The sequence below is a fragment of the Lycorma delicatula genome, chromosome 7 (assembly GCF_047948215.1).
Source record: "Lycorma delicatula isolate Av1 chromosome 7, ASM4794821v1, whole genome shotgun sequence".
NCBI lineage: Eukaryota > Metazoa > Arthropoda > Insecta > Hemiptera > Fulgoridae > Lycorma > Lycorma delicatula.
In genome coordinates, this window is record NC_134461.1 from 7,622,720 (window position 1) to 7,641,767 (window position 19,048).

At 31.4% G+C, this 19,048-nt stretch overlaps 1 protein-coding gene across 4 annotated transcripts in view; it reads right to left on the bottom strand.

Moving 5' to 3' along the window:
- Nucleotides 1-317: 317 nt before the first annotated feature.
- LOC142327904 (nonsense-mediated mRNA decay factor SMG7-like) overlaps nucleotides 318-19,048 on the bottom strand; it is a 78,366-nt gene continuing 59,635 nt past the window's right edge. For all 4 annotated transcript variants that reach the window (XM_075371266.1, XM_075371263.1, XM_075371262.1 and 1 more), the window contains exons 13-18: nucleotides 18,749-18,969; nucleotides 16,888-17,018; nucleotides 12,001-12,338; nucleotides 10,716-11,007; nucleotides 9,327-9,497; nucleotides 318-1,996 (exon numbers count right to left, since the gene is read on the bottom strand). In XM_075371266.1, coding sequence (XP_075227381.1) covers nucleotides 1,901-1,996; nucleotides 9,327-9,497; nucleotides 10,716-11,007; nucleotides 12,001-12,338; nucleotides 16,888-17,018; nucleotides 18,749-18,969 — 1,249 coding nt within the window. In that variant the 3' untranslated portion in view covers nucleotides 318-1,900. The remainder of the gene's footprint in view (nucleotides 1,997-9,326; nucleotides 9,498-10,715; nucleotides 11,008-12,000; nucleotides 12,339-16,887; nucleotides 17,019-18,748; nucleotides 18,970-19,048) is intronic.

The window sequence follows — 19,048 nt, forward strand, 5'->3', positions numbered from 1 at the left end:
TAGTAATAATGATGAAGTATTGCTGAACAACCGAGTGATTTCTTTTGGCTGGAACTAAGAAACATTCACAACTAAAAAAAAAACTTTACAGAAAAAGGGACATCAGTGAGAATTGACAGGTTTTGATTGTACTTAATGAAATTTATAAATGATTTTTAGATTTGAAGTATCCTCATATAACAGCAATTATCATCATAATACTTATTACAACGATTAATAAAACTAAAAGAGACAGAAGTAAGCTACAAAAATTAATTCTTATGATCATTTTTCACAATCTAACTGTGCGCTTTTAAAACAAAATAGCTGAGAACAGGTCCATCGAACAAATTTTATTCATCATAAATCACCTGCTGTTTAACAGCACACACAAGAGATATAATGATACAGCTAAAGCTTATATATATTTATAAAATTAATACATTGATCATACAAGTAGGATGACAGCATTATATTGAATTTGCAGTCGGTATATTTTTCAATAATCATCCATCAATTGTAGACAATCTAACGATCAACATAAAAACTAATTAAAAATAAACAGATTTCTTGAAGATGAATGTAATATACATTAAATATCTTAATTTTTTATACAAGAAAAGGTCTAACATAAACTTGAAAATAACTCAAAAAAATAATTACCGATCTGAATAATCTAAAATTTTATGGCGATGTAGCATCCCTTAGGAGAATGATATTTAAATTAGGATTAAAGTAAGCGGAAGAGCATCCCAAATAACAGATATAATTTACTTTAAACACGTAACATTATAGTATTTAGAATAAATAATTTCCCGAGTATAACCAGTAAAGACAAAGTAAAAAATATCATACATTTTAATGAGAGAATAAAAATAGCATTTAAATATACAATTTAATTGTGGATAACAAAAAGAAGGAAATAAACGTTAACAAAAATAATTAATTTAAAATATTAAATTGTCGAGCAAATATTGCAAATAAACTTTAAAAACTGCCAATAAATACAGATTATATAACTGTAATGTAGTTTTACAAGTAAAAAAAATAAAAATATCACAATTAGAATTTTCAACTGAAATTTTTTACAACACTACATCTAAAAATTTGTTCACAGCAGTCATGAGACCAAATGACTTGACCAATTGACATAGTGTTGATGTGCAACTTGAATATTATTACAAACAATTTTCCATACACATAAAAAAAAAAACAAATGATTTACATTTACTGAAAACAAAACTGCATACTTGCAAACAGTGATAAAATGACAAAAATAAAAATAAATTATAACGACTTATAATATTAATATTTTAAATACAATACCAATATGATGGTGTTAAGACAAATAAAATAATAAATAAATAAACAATTAACAATAAAAACAAAAGAATAAAATTGTGATACCACTTTTATTGTCAGTTATTCTAACAATATGTTATTTTTTAAATTTATGTTCTAAATTTTCATGGTACTTTATTTGTCAACTTAAAATTAATTATTCATAATTCATTAAAATTAAATGTTATAAACATGCTATCGATATTACTGTAATTATTAATATTACAATTATTAATTTTCAAACTTTTCTGTACGGTAGTAGTAATTATATTTATCATTATAATATTAATATCAAAATAATTATAATCAACGATTATGAGTCATAAAGCTGTGATCGTGTAATTATAATATTATTACTATTATTTGCTGTTTCCATCTTCATTTGGTAACCGGTTACCGCCCATTTAGTTGTTGCTACTATTTAAAACACAATAAAAAGTAAGGATCGATGTTTCAATCGCAATGAATTTCGTAACCCCAGCGATATCGTAATAAAATAATACTTATGCCGTCTGTTATACCTTTCTTTCATTTTCTTTCTTCGTTTTCCGATCTCTAAATCTCTGGGAGATTGGATGTTTCAAGTCCCTCCCTTTGGTGTAGGCCCTTCTCTCAGCTGTTTCTGTTGTTCTAATAAACGTTCCAAAGGAGATGGACCTGGTCCAGACCATAACGACTGAAATTTTATATAAAAGAAAATTATTAACAAAACAATAAAAAGTAATTTAACTGTACATACATCATACTTAAATTAAAAAAAAAAAAATCAACTCATTTAAAAAATCTGGCAACAATTTTGTTGTTCTTTCTCAGGAATTGTATACACATCTTTAAAGTTAATCCTTCATTCATTGACGAAGTAGAAAGTTATTACCACCTTACCAAATTTTTATTTTTCATTATTTTTACAAAAAAAGAAAAATTATTAAAAAATCAATTAGTTTTACTGGTTGTAAAAACATCATAAAACAAATTATATAAAGTCATAAGTGTTATGTCACACAGTACAAATTTATGAAAAAATTTAGCCTTTTTTTAAAAATTTAAGTTTATAACAACTAGCCTACTATATTTTTAAAGTGTGATGTAAAGACAGCAATTTTTACAGTATTCACACTCTGCAACGCTTGTCATAGAGAGACTTGCTGTGAATGAACAAGTCAGATTGTAAAAAATTATTATGTTATTTCTCAAAATATACAAATTCTATTCTTCAATGTACTGAAACTAGAAATACGTGTCTATCAGAGATCATGTTTCAAGTTTTCTACTCAGATGATTTTCTTCATAGAGCTTTAAAATATTTTATATATTTACTATCAATACTGTCATCAGAATTGTCATAATTCTGTCGACTGCAAAACTACTCTGTTAAAAAAATTCTGCAGCATTTTTACAATCAATCTCATTCAATTTTCAAATATCTTCAAAACTGAACACCCATAAAATAGGAATAGTTAAAAGGTATTAGCTAAAATCATATTACTTGTTTGTTTCACACATAGTTAGTTATAAGTACTGACAGATCAGTTTCCAAAAGCATTATTAGATAAGATTCTGGAATAAATACAACACTATTTATTTTTTCTTTTCTAATGAAATTTAAAATTAGTCATCTAAATTTAAAAAATGAAAAAATTTCTAAAAAATACTGTAACAAAAAAATGATATAATTCTTAATCTATTTTTACACACATTATAACCTATTCTCATAGAAATAAATCAATATTTTTTTTTTAGGTTAACCTATAAAAAAAGTACTCCAACATCAGATTAAAAAAGGAATAAAAATCAATTACCATCATACATAAATAAACCCAAATTTTTTTTTTTATTTTTATTTTTTTGTAAACTGTTTTGAGATATAAATCCAAACAGAAGTAGTGCACATGGGAAAAAACCCATTTTTCAACGTGACCTAAAAAATAAAGAAATACGCAATTTTACAGCAATATTTTCTATTTATTGCTGCTGAAAAATGAGTAATTACCTATTAGAATACAGTTTTTTAATTTTTTTACTTGATTTCTTTGAGTAATAGTGAAACACTAATTTTACAAAGTAATCAAGACTCTCCTTTGGAGGCCGAATAAACAAAAACTTTTAATACAAGAAAATGGCAAACGGGGAATCTTTTACTGAATAGTTTGTTAAGCTAAGTTTTTTTGACGGTAAGCAAGTGTATGTTTCGTCTAAACTATTTTAACAGATGGCGTGAGCTATCAGGGTTGAAAAAATACTAGGATATGTACCAAAAGCTTATGAAAACTGTTCAAAAATTATAAATATAACAGAATATAAATTGGATTTGGATAGAAGATTTAAGCATTCATAAAGAAAGATGGGCAATAAATTTAAGAGATGCCTATATTTTTCTCACAATTACCAAAAAAGTAATCTCATTGTAAAAGTGTTAATAAATCTCATTGTAAAAGTGTTAATAAATCTTCTTGTACAACAATTTCAGCTGCAGAGCAATTTGTTGGTTGTGTAAACTGTGTACGTTAAGTAATACTGGATAACCAATTATTACTAATTATTTCCTTTATTTACTTTCAAAATTTACATTTCATTAATTAACCATTACAATGAGTTATTATTAAACACTCCTTATCAAAAAAACATAATGATAATTAAAAAATGGAGAATAATACAAACACTTAAAAAATTACAAACATTTACTCTTCACGAACTATTTCAAAATTTAACAAACAACTGGTTTCGAAAAAACAAGCAAGCTATTCAATTGTTAAGAAGTAACATCTATTTAGAATAACATTATCTTGCTATTTAATATTTTGTAACCGAAACAGCCCTGTGGCAAGTAAATTAAAAAAAAAGTTCAATTTTCTTTACAGGATTTAATTTATTAAATATTTTTTCTTTGCGTTTGAAGCAAAGAATTGTGTTTTACAGAATTTTGAGAGTACCAAACAGTATTCAGTTTCTTTGTATATTAATTTTTTTTCAAATTCAGGGCAAACACAATTGTTTTTAGGGATAAAGTCATACTGTTAAGTGTTTTGTGGGAGTTTTATATTATTCAATGTTTTTTTATATTTTGTTTTTATAATAAGGAGATTTACTAACACTTTTACAATGAGATTTGGTAATTGTGATTTACTTTTTCAAAGTAAACACAAATCCAGATATAAGAAATTAAGTACATAATAGAACTCAATAATAATGACTTTCAACTTAATTTTTATTTTGAATTAAATGGAGTGTATGTATAAAAATATTTTAGTTGAAGTAAAAATAATATAAATTACAAAAATAGAAATAACAGAAACTAGCGTGAAAATAAATGAAAAATAATCTCTTCTGGTTGCTTAACAGAATTACAGATCAATGAAAACCTGGTCATGAATGCAACAAAGATCTTGTAGAAAAAGCAAATAAACCTAATCTAATGGTTTTCTGTATGATCTGCTTTGGAATTTTTGATGAATTCCTTAATAAAGGTGATGAGTTCCTTAATTCAATTGTTACCGGTGATGAAACATGGATTTCGTATTACACATCAGAGAGAAAGCAGTCAAGTGAATGGCATCATCCTCAATCACCAACCAGACCGACAAAGATCAAGCCACAGCTATTTGGACACAAACTGATGGCCACAGTCTTTTGGGATTGGTTTGGCGTACTGCTGATTGATTTTGAAAGAATTTTTGAGTGGTAAGCAATTCATGGGCGATGATGAATTTAAAAATGCTGTTAATCAGTGGCTAAATGGACTGGCAGCAGAAGAATATGATGAGGGTATATTGAAGCTGGTGTATCGCTACAATAAATAACTTAATTCATGTGGTGATTATATAGAGAAGTAGTATAAGGTATGTAGTTTAAGAGAAATAAAAAATATTTATAAAGTTTTCAGAATAAATTTCTTTGCAATGAAACTTTCTTTACTTTAGAGATAACAGTCGTATATTCTAGACTTTATAACACTAACAATATTCAAAGATTTACTGTCAGATAAAGATTTGCTCAATGATATCAATGAGAAGACTTATTCTGTTAGATGATTCACCATTTCACGCTTTTACAATTTTTTTTTCAAACAATGTTGACATCAAGTTGCTGCATAACAACACATGACTGCATGCTACATGCTAACAAAATCTGGTAGCATGTTTCAAAACCCACAATCATCACCCTTAAAATCTGAACTCAGCTCAAAGTGATTTCTATCTATTTATATGTTTAAAAAAAAATTTCTTAGTGGCCAGAAGTTCAGCGGTGATGATAAAACAAAGGCTAAAGTCCAGAAGGGAAGTTGCAGGCAGCAGAATCTTAAGAAATATATTCAAATTAGTGCTCCTATGTGGAAATGAAGAATAAGATTAGTAAAAGTTAAAGGTAATAAAATAATTGTTTTTCCAATCATGTATTTTCTTTAATAGCTGAACAATATTTACTATCTGGACCCTCTCTTTTTCTGTTTAGCCTTTGAAACCATCGCCAACAAATTACTAGGATGAATGGATGATATGTATGAATATAAATGAAGTGTAGTTTTGAGCAGTCCCAGGTGGACAATTCCAGAGATGTGTGGTTAATTGAAACCCAACAGCCAAAGAATACCAGTATCCACAATCTAATATTCAAATCCATATAAAAGTAACTGCCATTACTAGGATTTGAATGGTAGAACTCAACTTCAAAATCAGTTGATTTTCAATGATGAGTTAACCACTAAACCAACCTGGTGGGTTTTCTATCTGGACCATCCTGACCCCATCAGGAAAGATGTCCATTTTCTATCTGGACCTGACTCCATAGGGGAAGACACCTTTCATGTGACAGTTTCGGCCGCCTTGCCTCTCCATCTGTACCTAGCCCCTATGGACTATACCAGTGTTCATCTTCAGAACCTCAGCAAATGGCATCTCTCAGCCTTGCTCTTGCCTCAGGATGCCATCGATGCGAATACCACATGTGATATTCTCATCTACCGATGAGAATAGTAGTAGTAGAATAGTTTCGCAGTAGTAGTATACCTACTACTACGAAATGGTCTTTAAAACAGAACACATCTGTGTCGAGTCTTTAACAAGACTGAGTGACGTGAAGAACTGAAATTAATAATGCAACTATCTACCCAAAAGATTAAAAGTTGAGTTCAACACATAACCATAACATAACACAAAACGAGAAATAAAAATAAAACTAAATAAACAAAACACTACAAAAACATCAAACCTTATAACATAAGAACAACAAAACCAAAACAAGGAAAGACCACAGCGGAACCCTAAATTCCCTCAGCAATCTGTTCTCTTGCCAGGTACCTGATCAAATTTTCAACGATTAACCATTTGGCTTGATTTTTCCAACTCTCACGGATGTCTAATGTCGACCCGACAAATAGTCCCCGTGCACATAAGTTCATATTTTGCACATTTGTAAACTGCATGGTATGCGTCGTATCTTATCCACAATCTAGGCACACACCCCAATTGACCAGGCCAAATCGGTAGAGTCAGTCTCAGAAGGTGCCATGACCAGCAAGAAATTGTGTCACATACTTGTTAGGGTAAACCCAAGGGGCGCCCCACAAACCAATAACAATTGGGAAAAATCATGCGTCTAACACCCACCCTCTGCCTAATCCCATCTAGCTTGCCATAAAAAGCATTGCCATGCTGTACTATCTTGTAAATTTTTCTGAAGTTAATTCATCTCACTTCTTAGCAACGTAATGCTGCTGCTTTTCTGACACAATTAAATCTACCGGTTTCACACCTGCAATCACCAAGATTGCCTCCCATGAAATAGTATGGTAACCTCCCATTACTGTTAATAATGTAAGGCATTGAGCTCTTAATAATATATTTCGATAGTTTTTAAATTTTAGCCTATCTACCTAAACAGGTGCAATATATAGCATAATTGCATTGCACACGCCCTTATACAGGATAATCTTAGTCTTACAAATAAAACCCCCATCCGGACTGACTACTCGTAGAATACCAAAGAAGGCACGACAGGCTTTCTCCGTGATGTAATTAAGGTGCTTCTTGAACTACAATTTCTCGTCAAGAAACACCCCAAGGTACTTTTGAAATTGAACATACTTAATACAAAGGCCTGACATTGAAATACAAACCTGATGCCTCACTGCCAAACAACATTTAAGAAGCAACATTTGCCTTCTTTGGGCTGAACATCATCTTATGTTAATGACCCCACAACTCAAGTATCCTGCATGCCTGCATGGCTTAAAGCTCAACCTTTCTCTCCAAGCCAAGTGATGGCTTCCTCTGCAAGTATGTACGGTGTCCTCAGTACCCTTTCTGGGACAAAACCCATACTGATTTTCCATTAGCCTCTCATTTATAAGCGGGTACAGAACCTTTTTCAAACACCTTACCAATAACCAGCAGCAATGTCAAGGGCTTGCCTATACAACAAAGTAACAATGGGATCCTTGTTGCCTCCTTTCTATCTGGACCCAACCCTGTAGGAGAAGACACCCACCTTGTGGTGATTCCAGTTGCCACATCACCCCTTCCATTCTGAGCCATGAGGGGCTTTACTGGAGGTCGTCTTTAGATCCTCTAACTGAGTACATCTCAGTCATCAGCCAGGCCTCAGTTGGGATGCCACTGATAAAAATGCCTTTGCAGACATTTACGTCAGTAAAAATTATTATCTCAGGCAATGCCTTTGCTTTAGGCTTCTTTTCGACATCTTCAATCTTTTTTCTTACAATATCACTAACTGAGTCTGCGAAAGTGCAAACCCTGCGCCTAGTCCAATTTTAATACCAATGCTTGTGCCTCAACCATCAACTAAGTAGTCAATATAATGCTAAATTCATACCGTTCAAGATATGTTATACGTAACAACGAAATTCAGACCTACATCCCATCACGCCCATCACTATAAACATGATACCTGAAACCGTCCTCGGCTAGACAGTGCTTCACCTCATGGGTGCATGGACTACCATGCCCTCGGTAGCGCAGACACCCATATGCCGATAGCAGCTCCGCCACTCAACTTTAACAAATATTGCTCTAAATTAACCGTGTGACATTTACTCCATCACAATCGAAGACCGCTCTTGGCAAGACTGTGCCACAGCTCACAGCTGCATGGACAACCATGCCCTTGGTAGCGCAGTCTCACTCCCCCCCCGCTGACAGCGGCTCTACCACTCAACAACCAATGCTTCTGAATTAATTGAGGCTCATTGCCAAAACGCCTACCCCCAGCCAATCAAATGCCTCGGCCAAAACCCTAGCCACCCTGGATCCTATTCTGTTTAAACAGCTTCAGCTGATCTATGTAATGCAAGGAAACTGAGAAAACCAGCCACTATCGACCATTCCCCTTCAGACCTTCCAATTAACTTGGAAATCCAGAAAGGACTCACTCTCTTAAGTTCTCTAACTACTCAGATACGGTCAGCCATGTACCAGGGACAGACATGAAGGACATGGTCCACCATGTCATCAACTCCATAGCCCAGAGGTATAGACCTGAATCTATTAAATGAAACCTAGCAAATCTCTCCTGAAAAGCACCATGCCCAGAAACGAACTGCGAAATATACTGATTGGGGGAAATCCACCTAAAAGAAATCAGACACAATTGGAAATATGCCATGCATGTAATGACCAACTAAGTCATTCCACCTCGCCTGCTAAGATATAAAACCCTGGTCTTCAATTTCCCACATATGTTCCGAAGTAAGAAGACCATCTTGTTTGGAAATATAATATTCCTTATGTTGTATGTCAAGAATATCTATTGGCTTAATGCCAGCAATAACACAGACTGCCTCCCACAACACAGGCCTGTAACCGCCAACATAAGAGATGCTGGGCTCCCAAAAGAATCTCCCTATAACATCTAAAGACCATGCAATGAGCCCATGCAAGTGCAGCGTATAACATTTCTATCTGACCATGTAGGTCGGTTATAATCTATAAACACTATATATCACAAACGTATACCTACATGCATAAAAACAGATAAATAAAAAGTGTAGCCACCTGCTGTCCAATGATTGAAGATCCACCAGCCATGAGTGTACTGTTACTGCTACTGGCACCAGCATTTCCACCGCCTGAAGAAGTAGTCTGAGCACTAGGTTGATGCGCTGCCCAAGCTGGACTAAATAATGAATAAGTAGGGGAAAATGTATTCGGCTGTTGCGACTCCACCTGTAATTATATATATTACAATGAATAAGGACCAAATATTATTACAAATTTCAAATATTTTAACATTAAAAAAAAAGAAAAAAAATGGTTGACCATTTGGTTTGAAACATTAAACTTTTCTCTTTCTACTAAAGTAACAACTTTTTATTTTTAGTACAGATGAAGTACCAAACATTAAAACACAATAATAACAAGGGCCATCATTTTTTTTTTGTTTTTTTTTTACATATTTTTGGTTTTGTGGTACAGACATAACATATTATGCATTAGTACACATAACATTAATGACTATAAATAAGTTGTGCACTTGGTACGGTTCAGTTATAATTCTGACAAACAGATGAAAATATGTCTGCAAGAGCTCCAACAAAACCGTAAAGCAATATTTTAACTCATAATATGTGACAATTACTGTAATATATGATTTTAAACTCCTGGCGCAAAGAGTGAATATTCTTCAACGTTGAATATTGAATGTACTTTCTCTACAGATGTCATACAAGATGTGAAAGAAATAATGGCCGTTTCTAATCAATTGTTATGGTTTGCCTCTATGATTAACTTTGATACTGCAGTGTGACCAAACTAAAAGCAATGTGGAATTGTTAAAAAAAAGCAAATATAGTAATACTGCTTTTTCATTTAAAAACCCTTTTCTTTTCTTAAAAATTAAATATGTAATCGAGTAGTTTATTAAAATTTAATTTAATAAAGGTTTATTAAAGTAAATTTAATGTAAACCTGTTGTGCCACTTAATGTATAAATAAAGCTAATACATTAATTCTCTAAACATTTTAATTATATGTTTTGCATTACACCTGCATGTACACTGACACCTGATTATACCAACTTCTAAAATTGCAATAATATTTTTAAAACAATTCTAATAAGCAAACAGAAAAACAAGGTAGTACTAAAAAACTGTTTCCAGAAAAAAATATAAAAAAAATAGTTGAAATATGAAACTAGACTGCCATTTCAATGGTTAAAACACACCAGTAAACACTAAGAAATTGGAAAACATAAAAACCACTTATTCTTTTATTTTACATCAGTATCCAATAATGACAATGATCGTTTAAGAAATGAAAATGACAATCCCTGTATAAATATCAAACACCCTAAATCACTTTTCTCAGAGTGAGTGAGGAACAAAATAAATTAATTATTAAAAGAAACATTATAATAAAACAGATTACATGTTTTTATACGATCACCTGTCTACTATTGTGCTCTGTAGGTGAAGGAATGCTGCTGTACTGTGAGGCATGATGCAGTGGCGGCGGATGAGTGTGACTGTATAATCCGTGTGGATGATGCGTAGGATGAGGCGGTAGAGCTGAAAATGGTCCTAATTTCATGTCACTTCCGACACCTGATGATCCAGTTGTACCGCTAACACTGCTGCTTCCGCCGGCTGTAACGGTCCAGTTTACACCACCGAACAAATCAGAAGCACTGGCTATTTGTGGCGGAGGGGCAAAATTTATGCCAGGTTGTGTAGCGCATCTGAAATAAATCGAATTGCAATCTACACAAAGATAATTGTCACAAAGGCAAAGGAAGTAAAAATAACTATTTTTTTAATTCTGAGAGGTTATAAATGTAGATATTAATAAAATACATAATTTTAAAAAAAAACTTTTTTTAAAATTATTAATTTATTTTAAATAAGGGGAATTAAAAAATGCCTTATTTATATAATCAAATCAAAATATTGCAGTTTAACATTAGTTAGATGGTTTAATTCGCTTGCTTTTTGTTCTTAATATTTTTTTACCACTAGCTTTTGTACATAATACCACATATTCTAATCTCCCTTTTACAACAATCAAACAATATTTATGTTAAAAAGAAATTCCTTTCGCACGACTTTGAAAACTACTAACAGATCGATAGTCATTTTGTGGTATGTTTATAACCTCTGACCATCTGTTTATTTACTTTCTTTTAGGATAAATTTTACTATGTTTTAGATGCAGTTTAATTTATAATGGTTTTTAATCAAATTTTCCGATGTTGTGAGTGAAAATAAATAGAACAAAAATTAGAAATAATAAGTAGATACTTTCTTATGCAAGGGACTATTATTTTTTACTCTACATAATATAATTAACAACATGAATAAAATTAAATCAGTAACTCATTTACAAAATGTTTTATTTTTATATAAGTGTACATCGCAAAAACTGTCTATTTTATTTTGTAAAGAAAATTTTGTTACGAAACACTATATGTAAAATTAAGGAATATTTTATTATTAGTTAATATAATGCATTGAAATTTTACAATCTTACCTTTAGGTAAGATTGTAAATTTCAATGCATCATCTTATGCGCTAAATGTTACGTGTAAGATGAAAATGTAATTTTCTGTGATTCAAATCCAATCTTATTAAAAATTATGACAAGAAAACAATTAAGACAGATTTTTGTTAACTGTTATAAATCGCTAAAATAATTCATTATCTAGTTTAAAAAAGGTAAGATTAAGGGAAATTACCTGGTAACAGACTGAGGAGCCACTGCACTAGCACCCGGACGCTCACTGCGCTGCGTGTGACCGATTGTTGATACGGCCTGGTTTTCTTCGACCCACCACGGTGACTGTTGTCGTTTATCTTCTTGCCATGGATTGCTCGGAGGGAACAGAGGTGGAGGTGGAAATCTGGCATCTAAAGCGGGAGGGGCGAAGTGGTAAGATGTAGGTCCTGGATAACTGCCGAACTGTGGTGATGAATGTAAGTTATTCTGGTTCTGATTTTTATGCCAGTCATTAGACACCCGATTCATAACAACATTTGACGGACTGATATTAGGAGATGGTGTCCTGAATGTGACCTAAAACGTATAATATTGTACAATAAACTATTAATTACAATTATAATAAAATTTATGAATGAATAACAGTGAGAAAAGAAAATTTATATTTTTCCTATTTGTCTTTTAATATACAACAGAATTTGTCCAAAATTATTTCATTATATTAATGATCTTTCAAATTAAGCGGTTGAATAGACACTGATTGTGAGTTTCATTATTTTTTTTTTACGATTACAACAGACCTCTGTTCCAATAGCTGAAACGGATACTCAAAATGCAAGTGGTATCAAATATTATATAAAAATACAATAATAATACTTTATTCTTAAAGTAACAAGAGGCTTATGCCTGATTACAAATATGAGGGCTGGGTGAAATGTTATGCACAGTTCCTCATAACTCGCGATTGAAAGATAGTCAAATGAAACGAATTTGGCATAATTACATTTTATTTTCTACAAAAACTTACAATTTATTTTTTATCTGATCACCATTTACAACTAAACATTTCCCAATGGCGAACCCGTTTTCTCATTCCATCAATGAAGAAGAATTATGGGGGGTTTTGTCTTTACTTGATACGCGACTTCACTACTTACTTCTTTTTTCAACCCTTAATTTTTTCCTTAATTGTGAAAAGAAGTGCAAATTGCAAGGCACCAAATCTACATATAGTGTATGGAAGGTGAGGAATAGTTTTAATTTCAATATCATAAGAACCAAGGCAGTTGTAGGTGATGTATGTGGCCAAGCATTAACTTTTTGTAGAATTATTGCCTCCATGGATTGTTGAACCCCAATACACACATCTCCTAAGGTGTTTTATATCAATCTTTATGTATAGCATAGAATTTACAGTTGATCTAGCTTCCAGGTAGTCAGTCACATAAATAAATTTGGAATCCCAGAATATTGTCAAGAGAATTTTTTTCCAATGTTGTGTTTTAAATTGTTTTTATTGTTGTAAACCACAGTTCCGGTATGCCATATTTTTCTTCTGGGTCGTAATGATGCATCCAAGTTTCATCTACCATCACAGTATTTAAAAGGAAGTCAAACCCCCACAACGATGATGTTTCAGAAGCTGTTCACCACATTTCTTTCGTAGTTTTATCTTTTCTGTAAGTTTGCATAACACCCACTGTTAACAGATTTTATGGTAGCCCAGTTTTGCAATAAATATGTTCTACTCATTCTTTCAAAGTGCCTATTCAGGTAGCAATGTGTTGATATTTGATGTGACTGTCATTTTGAATCTATTCATCCATCATTTTTAGGTGCTTTTCATCGGACATAAAAACCGGTCGACTGCTGCAAAATTAATTCTCAATATTCAGATGCACAAAAGTTTATCGCCAGACTACTCACAGTATTTCAATCAGTTTCATCGCCAGAAACGAATTCCAGATGATGACTGTCACTAGCATTTACTTTTTCTGGTGTTAAAAATTCAATTGCTGCTTGTTAAGACCATTTAACATAGCACGTGTATTGTTATAATGAGAATGGCGAAAAACAGAAAATGAAAGGATGTGGGTCAACTTGTTTTGGAATATTAGAAGTAGGGAAGTGAAACTGTAAGATGACACCAAATTTCACTTTATGAGACTTTTGTTCTATTGTGTACCAGTCTGCATTACATTTCACTAACCCATTTATCATTTGATAAATGCATCATCATCCTTGACCAATTTCTTATCATTATCATCATCAATCGTCATCGTCAATCATAATCTTTAATTAACAGTCATCATTATCATCGATCATCGGCCATCACCAGTACCTATCATTTCCATCATCAATCAATTAATCACTGCCAAGCAACAGTGGTCAAACATCATTATCAATCGTCCATCCCCAGTTGCTATTGTTATCATCATCATCATCAATTAATCAATCGGTCACAATCGACATTAATCAATCATTCAATTATAATCATCATAGTCACAATCTTTATCATTATAACATTTTTATCGAGTTATATTTATAATTAATAATGCTGTCTGACTGATTTGAATCCCAGAATCCTCTGGATGAAACGTTGAGAGATACTACCTCTCTGTCATGGAGGTGGTAACACTATAAGAAGTTTATCAATATTAAAAACACAGTAATAATAAAAGTTGTAATTGTGATGATTTACACCTCAAGTAATCAGTACAAAGAATTCATGCCTGCAATCAATAATTTGGAAATTACTGAAGTTTACAGATTACTGACATTTTTATTTTCCTAATTAGGTTACATGTTAACCTAAGGAAGGAATGTCAAATAAAATTAAAATAACAAGTACTGAATGTGTGTACAAAAAAATCATTTTTTTAAATCTAGTCTCAAATAGCAGTTATCAGGATGCAATGATAGAAATTTGTCTATAGTATAAAATGGATTTTCAATCAAAAATCTTTTAGTCTTTAAAAATATTTTTATCTTTGGTAAAATTTTTATCTCTTTCAATCTCTGGTAATTTATCAAACAACTTGAGACATGCTCAAAAAACTAGTTTTTTTAAACTGTATGAGGTGACACCCTATAGCTATAATAGATCATATTGAAAAATGCTGTATTTAAAACTTGTTTATGCAGTGAAGAGTACTGAAATGTTTGTTTAAAATTCCATAACTGAACTGGAATTGGAAGTGTGTCACTGTAAGGAATGTGCTGTGCATGAGAGAGTGATAGATAGCAGTACTAAAATATCATTCAATAAGTAGTGATACTGAGTAGTACTAGTAAGCATTGCTGACGAGATAAGCACTAGCTACCAGCATGACAACCAGAAATTTGTTGTCCTGGTTAACGTTTGCCATCATTTTTTCACAGAAATCAAAGCAAAACTGGTGATTGTTCTCCTTCAGTTCTTATATGACTTGTAACTTGTAAAAATGAAATTTTAATTGGAAATGAAGAATTTGGTAAACACTCTCTCGGTACAACCTGACCACAGCTGCTTGTTTACAAATTGAACGCCATGAGCTGTTTATGAATTGAACGCATACAGCCTCAATATTGTGTGGAGTAGGAGCACTTCTTGGTTGTCCTGTCTATTTCTTTTTGAGTTGATCCAGTCTCTTTAAAATTTTTAATCCATGTTTTGATGGAATATGCCCTAAATCGTAATGTCGTCAGAACTCCCTCTGTGCACTTTCCAAACTATCGTTGGTTTTGTATAACATTTTTCAGAGCAAAAGCACACTGTTGACTGTTCCATTGCTCCTTGATGCCCGAATGGCAAGGTTGCTTCTGCATGAAGCAGTGCTGCCAATTGCACACAGCTGCCACTTTGCATTTAAAAAGTTCACATTTTTTAGTGTTACCTTCTATTTACACTCATGAATTTAATGCTAGTGAAAGTAATAATTAAGATCTTATAGAAATTACAACTGACAATGACTTGAATTGTGAAACTGATAATACTTCATAAAACAATTTCAGGTATTTCACTGGGTAACAGAAAGAATTCATGTTCTGAAAATAATAGTAAATGTGCTATAAAAACTTACATATCGAACAAATAAAAATAAAATAAAATTTAGCAAGTGATGTCAATCCAAACAACATTCCACCTTCATAAACAGCTTCATATATTTTTTTATATATTCTAACATAAAGAAATGTTAGTATTCACGTACTCACACTTCAACAATTTGAAACTTATAGATCTTTAATCCTAAATTTTTTTGTTTTTATCTTTTGAGGCCACAGAAATATGAACTTTGTACACATATATAACTCCTAAAAGTGCTTTAAAATTTAAAGATGACTAAATTACTTTTAAATATCGTTCAAAATAGTGGAAATATGAGTACATTAAGTATTAACTGTTGTGTTTTGTCTTATATAAAATGGTGAACGAATAAGCATTTGAAGAAACTGCAGAGTGAAGAAATTACATTATATTATGCAGTACTTACAATAATTTTTAATTTTTTTATTGATATAGTGAAGTAGTCTTATAAGTCGATTTAAAAAGAAATAGATACAATTTCAATTACTACCTTTTTTCTCTTACAAAAGTGTATATTTTCTAAGTTTTCCATCCATTTATTATTTTGCTTAATAGTTAATTTAGTGGTTTAATATTAATAAAATGATTAACTGCACTAAGCGAGCGATAATTATCGTTTTAATATAAGGAATTGATACAAATATTTTCTTATTTCTTAAAAGTAGTTTTAAATGACTATTACTTTGAGTATAAAATACACAAAATAGTTATATTTCAGGAATACATTAGCAAAGATATAAAGGTACAAAATAAGACATACAAATATGAGGGAGTCTGAGTACAGAAATAGTGAAACAACAAGAAACTGATAGAAGTAGGATAATCGAAAAGGATACAGAAAGACAAAATACAAAATGAGATCAGCAAAGGGACCGGCTGACAATGAAGATATGGCAGTTAAATATAAAGATTGCTAAGAGAAATTCCATACGTGGTGCAAGTTAAAATATGTCAAGTATAAATTAAGATTACGACAGATACAGATAATTTTACAATACTAAACATACTGATTTAAATAAATAAAAAAAATATTTTAAGTTAAACACACAAGAAACCGACCTGTTTTGTTTCCTGTTCTTGAGAACGTCGCAATATTGCCTGCATAGCAACATTCTGACGTACACGACTTTTATTGTTTCCCAGTGTGTCATCCACAAGAGCATGAGGTTTTAAAATACCAGCACGTTTCTCTAAAAACAAAAAGAAAAGTTATGAAACCAATGATATGCTTAATAACAGTACATGTAATCAATATAACATTTAAGCCAACTTGCAATTAAAAAAACCAGTCTTTATCTGTCATAAGGAACTACATAACTTCGACCAAAACCAATTAGTCAAACATTTTTTTGAAGTTTTTGCGGTAGGATGTTATAAAACACCAGTTTTTTATTTTCAACTAATAAATTTTTTATGTAATATTGTACATGCTGTAGATTTTGTAATTGGGTTCTCATAATTCCTGCATAGTGTGACTACAGTAGGAATATGTCATTATAATGCACAGGTGCGTTCTAAAAATTCGTCATTTAAAACTGTTGGCCAGCTGGACTGTTTTCGTTCATTTATACAACTGGCTTCTCTAAAATGAGCGGCTATGCGTGAAATTGTACTATCAGGTAGGTACATTAGATCGAGAAAAAGCTACAGTAAAATTTTCCTGGCATATTAAAAAAAAATGACTGCGATTTAAAATAATTTTCAAGAATTAATGAACCACAAACAAGCAAATGAACATATGCATCAGAACTACACAGCACACCATCTAAAAGATAATACTTTACAAATACCTAAGTTGTCTGGTCATTCTTGGTCCATTTCTATATGAACTTTCCAAACGACCCTAGATAACTTTATTACCAGACATGTACATGTCTGGTAATAACCATACCATGGTTATGCCATACATGTGCATAATGATATCTAGTAAACCTCTGCAAATCTGAGCAACTTTTAAATTCCTTTCATATTAGTAAGCACCTATCAAGAATTTTCTATCCTAAAAATTAAAAAAAAAAAAAAACTATTTATAACGGTATTCAAAAACTCATATACTGTATTTAATTCACAAAAAACAATCTAGATCTAAAATTTTGAATTTATTTCCAAATTTTTCTTTAATTAAACTGACTTTCACAATTTTATAACACCCATTAAATAATACATATTTAGAGACCAGAAAATTTTGATTTTTATACAGGATAATGATTTTGTTGGACAAATCTGAAAACTACCAAAATCTCATTTATATTTCTTTGCATTGTAAGAATTGTCACTAGCTATTTGTCGATAAGACTACAAATTTACTAAACTTAATTGTTTTTAGAAAAATTTAAAAAGAAAATACATGATGTAAAATAAACAATAAAACAGTATGAGTAAAAAGGAGGACAACTCTACATAGCACAAACTGCAACAAAAAACTTTATCGGAGTTTCACATTCTGTAAGAAAAAACTGTACACAAACACAAAGCACATTTTTTAATGTATTTAAATTACTGAATTAATATATGTTAAAATACACATTTATCTTTTTTAGGGTGTTGCCAATTGTTTAACAAAGTTGCTTTACAAACATTCCATAGTATTTATCAATGGTATGAGAGTAATCTTTTGTTTCATCAATAAATTATGTGTTACATCTTCCTTTCATTGTTTGTCAATCACATATATTTAAAAAAAAAATTATGATTGACAATCTGTACAAAATCATAAGACATTTTATGACATATTCATTTATCCTTGACAAAAAATGGTTCATTTTGTAACTTCAATTACGCATATAAAATAAATTAATAGTCTTTTGATTTTGTTCAATGAATATTCATACAAATACTAATGTCAAGATCAAAAACACATGTCAAAACTTAAAATTACAAAATTTAATAAAACCAGTAACCAGCTCATAAATACTAGTACCTTGTACACTTTCCAGAGCAGCCAGCAAATCAGCAGCTGGATTATTTAATTCAGGAGTTGCATTACTCGCTCTACTCGATGGTGTTTCAGAAGGTACAGGCGATGGAGTACCAACATTTATTTTAACTAAACTGAGCTCCTCCAGTTCTCGCAACAATTCAGTAGACGGTACAACTTGGGTTCCACCAACCGCTTCATAAACATTACTGCCATTAGATTTTCTGGGGAGATACAAGAAAAAAATGTTTTATTATTTTTTGTATCTTCTGATACATACTACATTAAGATGAAGGATACATA